The 9442-nt window shown below is 42.3% G+C and overlaps 1 protein-coding gene across 1 annotated transcript; it reads right to left on the reverse strand.

Moving 5' to 3' along the window:
* Window positions 1-3237: 3237 nt before the first annotated feature.
* On the reverse strand, window positions 3238-6017 carry LOC123727765 (titin homolog). The gene is made up of 2 exons (XM_045696810.1): window positions 4239-6017; window positions 3238-3964 (listed from the first exon to the last, which is right to left on the reverse strand). Exons 1-2 carry the CDS (start codon window positions 5976-5978, stop codon window positions 3251-3253), a joined length of 2454 nt encoding a protein of 817 aa, XP_045552766.1. The 5' UTR covers window positions 5979-6017; the 3' UTR covers window positions 3238-3250.
* Between the last annotated feature and the right edge of the window lie 3425 nt (window positions 6018-9442).

Here is a 9442-nt window from a genome sequence, read left to right on the forward strand (position 1 = left end):
TTCTCCTTCACCCAAATCCAGATAGCTGATGTTCTGAAAGAGCTGCAAAATCTGTATCCCAACAAATCAGTGGGGCTAGACAATCTGGATCCTCTCTTTCTAAAATGATCTGCCGAAATTGTTGCAACCACTATTACAAGCCCGTTCAACCTCTCTTTCTTATCATCTGAGATCCCCGAAGATTGGAAAGCTGCCGCGGTCATCCCCCTCTAGACCAAAACTGTTATAGACCTATATCCATCCTGCCGCGCTTTTATAAAATCTTCAAAAGCCAAGTTAACAAACAGATCAACGACCATTTCGAGTCCCATCGTACCTTCTCCACTACGCAATCTGGTTTCCGAGCTGGTCATGGGTGCACCTCAGCCACGCTCATTGTCCTAAACGATATCAAAACCGTAATTGATAAAAGACAGTACTGTTGTGGCGGATGAATCAGAATTAGTTGGGTAGCATAGATAATTAAGATGTTTTATTTGCATAATATGCTTATGTGAGATACTTGTCATTAGAATGTATCCCTTTGGACTCTGGTGTTGACAGTTGCACGGCTTCCCTTAGCTGGGGCTCAGTCACTTGGGGCCCAGAGAGGGGAGAGGTCAGACTTGTCTTTCACATATCCCTGGTGCTATGCAGAATATCAGAAAGGGAAGAGGACAGGATGGAACATTGTCTTCATATGTGAATGTATCTGTTAAACCATGTGAAGGGATGGCGTGATTAATGGGGAACCAATTACTTGTCTCTACAATGTCTGTGCGCAAGTCACTCCCCTCAGTGAGCTTGTCCAGGAGTGGGATCAAGAGGGGGTTTACTTGAGATGGGAGTATCTAGAGCGGACAATTGATTTATGCCATTGGATGAGATGGTGTTTTTGTACTATGAAGTACCAGGAACGAGATTAGAACCTCATCATTAGGGACCAAACTGAACGATAATTTACAGCAAATGTTATCTGGCTAAGGGATACTCCTTTCTTAAATATAAAGTCCCTTTGTGAACTGTTTCTAAGATCTGTGGTTCGTCATGTAGGTTGAGAGGGGTGTGTCTTGGCTATAAAAGATCTTTGTACTTTTGTGTAGTCACTTTCCAATGGTTCATAATAGAGATAGCGCATCATCAAAGTGCTTTTGCAAAAGCTCTTATTATTAAAGATGTAGTTTAAGTATAACTCTGACTGGTGTGTGAAGTTTGTAACTCTCCTCATTTGGTAATGCAGAAATTAGCCACGACACTGTGCAGCCATCTTAATCGACCTGGCCAAGGCTTTCGACTTTGTCAATCACCACATTCTTATCGGCAGACTCAATAGCCTTGGATTCTCAAATGACTGCCTCGCCTGGTTCACCAACTACTTTTCTGATAGAGTTCAGTGTGTCAAATCGGAGGGCCTGTTGTCCGGACCTCTGGCAGTCTCTATGGGGGTGCCACAGGGTTCAACTCTCGGGCTGACGCTTTTCTCGGTACATATCAATGATGTCGCTCTTGCTGCGGGTGATTCTCTGATCCACCTCTGCGCAGACGACACCATTTAGTATAGATCTGTCTCTTCTTTGGACAGTGTGCTAACAAACCTAAACTTTCCTTCCAGACTCACATTAAGAATCTCCTATCCAAACAAAATCTAGAATTGGCTTCCTATTTCGCAACAAAGCCTCCTTCACTCATGCTGCCTAACATACCCTCGTAAAACTGACTATCCTACCGATCCTTGACTTCGGCGATGTCATTTACAAAACAGCCTCCAACACTCTACCAAGCAAATTGGATGTAGTCTATCACAGTGCCATCCGTTTTGTCACCAAAGCCCTGTATGCTCTCGTTGGCTGGCCCTCACTACATATTCGTTTGCCAAACCCACTGGCTCCAGGTCATCTATAAGTCTTTGCTAGGTAAAGCCCCGTCTTATTTCAGCTCACTGGTCACCATAGCAACACCCACCCATAGGACACGCTCCAACCAGGTATATTTCGCTGGTCATCCCCAAAGCCAACATCTCCTTTGGCCACCTTTCCTTCCAGTTCTCTGATGCCAATTACTGGAATGAATTTCAAAAATCACTGAAGCTGGAGACTTATATCTCCCTCTCTAACTTTAAGCATCAGCTGTCAGAGCAGCTTACCAATCACTGTACCTGTACACAGCCCATCTGTAAATCGCACACCCAACTACCTCATCCCCATATTGTTATTTATTTATTTTGGCTCTTTTGCACCCCAGTATCTCTACTTGCACATCATCTTCTGCACATCTACCACTCCAGTGTTAATGCTTAATTGTAGTTATTTTGCCTCTATGGCCTATTTATTGCCTTACCTCCCTAGTCTTACTACATTTGCACACACTGTACATAGATTTTTCTATTGTGTTATTGACTGTAGATTTCTTTATCCCATGTGTAACTCTGTGTTGTTGTTTTTGTCGCACTGCTTTGCTTTATCTTGGCCAGGTCGCAGTTGTAAGTGAGAACTTGTTCTCAACTGGCCTACCTGGTTAAAAAGTTGTGTTGTCTCTCTTGTCGTGATGTGTGTTTTGTGTTATATTTAAATTGTATTTTTTTATTTTTGAACCCAGCCCCCATCCCTGCAGGAGGCCTTTTGCCTTTTGGTAGGCCGTCATTGTAAATAACAATTTGTTCTGAACTGGCTTGCCTAGTTAAATAAAATAAATAAAATAAAATAACATATTCCTCTGTATCACATTCCCTCTATCATTTTCCCTCTATCATATGTCCTCCATCATATGTCCTCTATCATATTTCCTCTATCATATTCCTCTCTATCATATTTCCTCTATAATATTCCTCTCTATCATATTTCCTCTATAATATTTCCTCTATCATATGTCCTCTATCATATTCCCTCTATCATATTCTCTCTATCATATTCCCTCTATCATATTCCCTCTATCATATTCCCTTTATCATATTCTCTCTATCATATTCCTCTCTATCATATTCCTCTCTATCATATTCCTCTCCACCCTCCATCCACTCCCCTCCTTTTTCATCCTCCTCATCTCATCTCAGCACTGCCCCTCTCCATCGGGTAGATTTGGAATTCAACATTTATACACTCCCCAGATTTGTGAAAAGTAACCATTTTGTGTTTATACAGTGTTGTACAGTATGCCTTAACAAAAATCGAACAGAGTAAACATTCTTTATTTATTTTTTAATGCTTTGTTTTTTCATTGCATGCAAAAATACCATATCCCTCCCTCCCTCCCTACTCTCTCTCTATTACCCAGTCTACTCATCCATCTTCAAGCTTTCATCCCTTCCCTGCACTTCTATCACCCTCTCAGTTCCACCTCCAGCTGGCTCCCTCTTTTTCTTCTTCTCCAGTCTCTTCCTCTCCTCTTTCCTCATCTTTTCTCTCTTCTTCTCCTCTTTTACTTGAATCTTTCGCTCCATCTCCAGGAACTCAGCTTGAGCTTTCTCTCTCTTTTTCAGCTCCTCATAACACTTCTTCTCTTTCTTAATTCTGTCTTTCATCATGGCATTATGTATCTTCATCAGCCCCTCTAACCTCTTTTTCTCTGCCTTTTCCTTCTCTTTGCTTTCCTTCTCACTCTTTTTCTGTTCTAACTTCTCCCTCTTTTTCTCAGCCTTCATGACTTTCTTCTGCTCTTTCTCTCTCTCATTCATCTCTTTCTTCTCCCTCTTTTTTTGCTCCTCCTCCTTGTCTTTCATCTCCTTTCTCTCTTTCTCATCATCTTTCAACTTCTTATTCAGTTTCTTATTTTCCTCTTTTTCCTTCATCTTCAAAAACGGGATTTTCTTCATGGGGTTCATGACCAGAAAGCCCACTCTTCCCAGGATGGTCACTGCTCTCTCTGATGAAACCATCCCATTGGAGCACTTGGAATGGGCACAGTCTGCCTCATGCTTCAATCCCTCCTTCGGGCTCATCTCCTTGACGCTCCTCTCTTCACTCTCAATTTCAATGCCAATGCAATAATCCTAAAAGGAAAACATTGACCCTAGGTGTAAAATTGTTTCAATGTGGCACATTCAATACACAATTGAGTGATCAACATACAATGATGGCCTAATAACCCTAGTGAGGGGTGATGTTTTATACTATGAGCAAAGAGCAGCAGGGTTGGGGTCAATTCCATTTCAATTCCGGTCAATTCAGGAAGTACTCTAAAATTCCAGTTCTCTTCAACGTATTGAATTGAAATGGAACTGACCACCATCCCTGTAAAGAAGTAGTGTAAAATAGGACACCTACCTTTGCCTCTTCCAGGGTCCAGGGCCTGGGTTCCTCATCCTCTGACCTGCATATGGAGGCTCCCACTCTAACAGGCGTCTTAGTGACCACGCAGATCAGAGGGGTGGGCAGCTCATCATTGCGGGTTGCCAGAGTTAAGTTAGCATCTGAGACCAGCTGGTGAGCGTGAGGGCAGATATCCAACTCCACAGTAGTGCCCCTCCCTTTCTGATCTGGCTGCTTGTGGTCCTTGTCATGGATGCATTCCAGGCTTGGAGGAAGTGCATGGACAGGGCTTTTATCACCTGTCAGTTCCTCTCTCTTGACAGTGGATGCAACTGCACATGCCTCTATGTCAACTGAGCACTCTGTGGTGTTCTTAACAGTCTCCTCTGGCTGTTTGTGGTCATTGTTGTGGGTGCAGTGGAGCCTTAGAGGCAGTGCTGCGGGAGCAGGAGGACTTTTATGAGTCAAAAACTCCTCTTGGAGGACAGTAGACACAGAAGCTGCTGATTCACTGGCAAATGGACACTTGCTGGCGCCCTCTACTGCCTCCGCTGGCCATTTGTAGTCATTGTCAAAGACAAGTTGCAGACTTGAAGGCAGCACTGTGTGAAGAGGGTTAGCTGCCGATGGATCCTCTCTATTAGCAACTGATGCCTCTGCGGCGACTGAGCACTCAGTGGCGCCCTCTATCGTCTCCTCTGGCTGCTTATGGACATTGTCCAAAATGTGTGACAAGCTTGGAGGTAGCCTTGGAGCAGGGCTTTTATCCAGGTCCTCTCCCTGGACAATGGAATTGCCTGCAGTGATCTCTGTGGCAAGGGAGGACTCTGTGGCATCCTCTTTTTCCTCCTTGGTCAGTTTGTGGTCAGAGTCACAGATATATGGTGAGCTTGGAGGCAGTGCTGCAGGGTCAGGAGGGCTTTGATCAGCTGCCATGTCCTCTTTGAGGTGAGTGGACACATCATTGGTTGTTTCACTGGCAACTGGACACTTGTTGGTTCCCTCTGCTGCTGCCCCTGACAGTTTGTTGTCAATGTCAAAGACACCTGGCAGACTTGGAGGCAGCATTGGGACAGGGCATTTAGCTGCTGATCTGTCTACTCCATCAACAGTAGCTGTGCCTGAAGTGGCCTCTGTAACAAATGAGACCTCATAGGCATCCTCTACTGTGTGCTCTGGAGGCATGAAGTCATCGTCAAAGACTGGTGGCAGGCATGGTGTCTGCACTGAAGGAAGAATTCTAGCTTCCCATCGGTTCTCTCTCTTGACAGTGGCTGTACCTGCAGTGGCCACATTGGCAACTCGGCACTCCGTGGCTGAAACAGCAAGCTGGGATGTTTCCGGGACATTGAATGAATTGCCAATGAACCGCTGAGCCAGTGGTGGAAGGGAGAAAGGATAGAATCTGTCCTCTTCCTTGATATTAGATATTGCCACTGGAGCAACTGAGACCTCAGTGGTTCCCTCTGTCTGCTGTGGTGGAATGGAGTCATCGTTAAAGAAGTGTGGCAGGTATCGATGAAGCATTGAGGAAAGATGTGTATCTGTCGATAAGTCCTCTCTTTTCCCAGCAGATACATCTCCAGTGGCCTCTGTGGCAACTGGGCACTCAGCAGGGACAAAGTAGGAAAATACAATGAACCGCTGTGCATCCTGAGCGCGTATGGCCAATGGAGAGGGGGGATGCAACATGGTTGGTATAGGCCTCCGATTGGTGAAAGCCAGTGGTGGGAGGGAGTCAATACAGGGAGCCATGAACTCAGTGAGTGGACGGTTGGTCGCATCTCTCACATTCTGCGGGAGAAAAGAAACAGACCTGATGAAAGTGATCACCTTCAGTACATACATACTTTATGTGTGAACACTATAGACTTATACATCACATATACAGTGCCTTCGGAAAGTATTCAGACCCCTTCACTTTTTCCACATTTTGTTACCTCAAAGCCTTATTCTAAAATGTATTAAATAATTTTTTTCGCTCATCAATCTAACGTCTTCCATTTAAGAATGATGGAGGCTGGCCGCTGTGTTCTTCCCTAGATCTGTTTCTCGACACAATCCTGTCTCGGATCTCTACGGACAATTCCTTCTACCTCATGGTTTGGTATTTGCTCTGACATGCACTGTCAACTGTGGGACCTTATATAGACAGGTGTGTGCCTTTCCAAATCATGTCCTATCAATTTCATTTATCACTTGTCCAATCAAGTTGTAGAAACATCTCAAGGACGATCAATGGAAACAGGATGCACCTGAGCTCAATTTTGAGACTCATAGCAAAGGGTCTGAATACTTATATAAATAAGTTATTTTTGTTTTTAAGTTTAATACATTTGCAATAAAAATGTACAATCATTTTTTTTCGCTTTGTCATTATGGGGTATAGTGTGTAGATTGCTGAGAATTTTTATTATATTTCATCCATTTTAGAATGAGAATGTAACATAACAAAAGGTGGAAAAAGTAAAGGTGTCTGAATACTTTCCCGAAGGCACTGTATATATCTAGTGTCCTCTCAGATGCTCTGCATCAGTCTGTACCAACCCTGGGTCTTCCAGCCAACGGGTCAACTAAGTGTACAAATACTTGCCCTACACCCAGCATAACAGTTAACATTTTAGACATTTAGCAGAGGCTTTTATCCAGAAAGACTTACAGTTAGTGCATTCAACTTAAGGTAGCTAGGTGGGAAAACTACATAATACTGATATGAAGGTCTACAAGAGATCGCTTGGTCTTGTTTTTAAAAAAAATTTCAAGACAAGGCAACCATAAGAACTGAGAACTACGTATATAACAATACTCAAAGAGAGACATACACGATACAACACAAGAAAAGTTATCAGACAAAATACTGTTAGCTTACATTCAATGGCATATGTCACATTTTGCCCGTATATTGACATATATTTGCTTTAATCAATATTGTTTAATAGAACTCTAGTCGACTTTGTCAAAGTTGGTCTTGTTACCTCCTCAATCAGGCTCGGCATTTTCCTCGTCTCAAACCAAATCCTCTTCATCTCCTTCTCCTGCTCCCTCTGGATCTGCTTCACCAGAGCCAACCTGGCTCCCAGCTCCATCATGTAGTCTGTCTGGATCTCCCTTTCCTTCAACTGACACTCAGCCCTCTGTGTCAGCGTTGAACCCTCCATGTCTTCCTCCTAGCTAACAATAACACTGGAAAATACATGACGTTGTAGTAAGTGGCGTGTTACTAACCAAAGAATAATACATCTCTTTACGATGTGCACACATTTCTTCCCGTTTACTTACAATTAAGCAAGTGACAATCCCGATCCAGAGATGATTACGCAATAGGCCTATCTGAATTACTAGTAAAAAGTTGGCAACTGGAAAATTGATTTTGGCTGTTCCTATCATTATGTGCACAATATCCTTTATGACATCATCATTGTTGTAACGGCTGTCTTCTGTAGAAATGGACCAAGGCGCAGCAAGTATGTGAATACTCATCTTTAATTAAAATAAAGAAGTAAAGCATCCACTTAACAATGCAAACAAAGTGACAACAGCTACAGTTCTGCAGGCTAGAAACGCAGTGCAAAAACAACCACCCACAACCCCAAAGAAAAACACACACACCTATATAGGACCTCCAATCATAGGCAACTATACACACCTGCCTTCAATTGGAAGTCCCAATCATCCACCCAAAATTTAACCAACACAAACATGCCACGTTCTGACCCAACTACACCCTCTACTGGTCAGGACGTGACAATTGTGATGCAAGGCGTCGCCATTGGAGATGACAAAGCACCACACAGACTTTAAAAAGCAAACTTCAGGCTCTCTCTGTACCTTACTATTTCTTTTTAAATTAGCAACTACAAATTAGGTTGGCCTACTTGTTTTTTACCAAACCGACCCTTTTGTTACATATTTATAGAGATAATTGTTTACAATATATGTTGTGGATTAACACAGAGATGGGGTTTTCTTTCATCAATAGAATGTATTTGCCATTAGGCTGGCTCACTACAACAACTGTAACATGCCATCTCAGGTGTCAGGATCAACAATTCTCTCACAAACAAATGGTTTCAAGCAAACTGTCTCTCGTCAATAGTTTCACTTGTTACCATGATTGCATGTTAGGCCTACTTAAAAGGTCATGTTAATTACACAAGTCATTTGAAAAGTAGTTATTCTACAGAAACATAGTTAAACAGTAAGTTTTATTACAACCTACCTCTCAAGTAAGCAGTGTGTTCTCTCACTAATGAAATAGGACATTAATAATCTGTCAGTGGTTAGTTGAATCAGTCTCTTTGCACTGTTCTGTTTGTCTGTGCAACAGCTAACCTCCCAGAATCAGAATCTTGTGATGTCACAATGAAGGCCCCATTGCCATGACTACCCACAGAAGCTCTCATGTGTAATCAAATGCTGGAACAATTCACTTTTTTTTATACCTATGCAGCACAGTCATACTTAATATTTACATTGAATCCATGTAACCACATTTTTTATTAAAATGAAATGCTCTACCTCTTATCAAATGGTTGACCATTCATAATACAGGTGTTTTGGCCTAATTCAAAGTCAATATGTTTTAGATTTCACAACTAGCATCCAGGCTTACTTAGGTTACTTGTTTGATCTCAACCTACCACTAATGTCAGTGTTTCTCATCATTCTCTTCATCATTAATAAAATATATCCTACCTTACTACAGTAAAACAGGTCTTCCATAGACTAGGACACCTCAGTAACAAAGTTCCAACAAAGAAGTGAGTGCTCAAGAGAACATCTCTCTTCAATGGCCTCAGCTATTAACCATATGATCAACAAGGTCAAATGCAGCACTAAAATCAAGAACCAGTTCAACCATAAGTTTATTTTGGTCAAGTGACCTGAGCCATTGATGGGTTAAATCAACTAGAGCTGTTGCAGTCGAGGGATCTTCACGGTACGCATGCTGGTAGAGAAATAAGATCTGCTGGATGTGTAATTATCTAAGCCTAAAACATTTGATTGAAGAGTAGGTGTCCCTGAAATCTTGCATTGTTGTTCAATATATTATTAATTAAGGAAATCAATATCAGCTGACTATAGAACAGTAGTTTTAGACCTGCCAACAGAGCCCATTGTTTAAAAACTTGTTAGAAATGTTTCTTATCCATGTCTTTCCAGTTGATCTAACCAATCAGACTCAAGAGCATCACACATTCCTCCATTCATTCCCCTCT

The sequence above is a fragment of the Salmo salar genome, chromosome ssa16 (assembly GCF_905237065.1).
Source record: "Salmo salar chromosome ssa16, Ssal_v3.1, whole genome shotgun sequence".
In the NCBI taxonomy this organism is placed as follows: domain Eukaryota; kingdom Metazoa; phylum Chordata; class Actinopteri; order Salmoniformes; family Salmonidae; genus Salmo; species Salmo salar.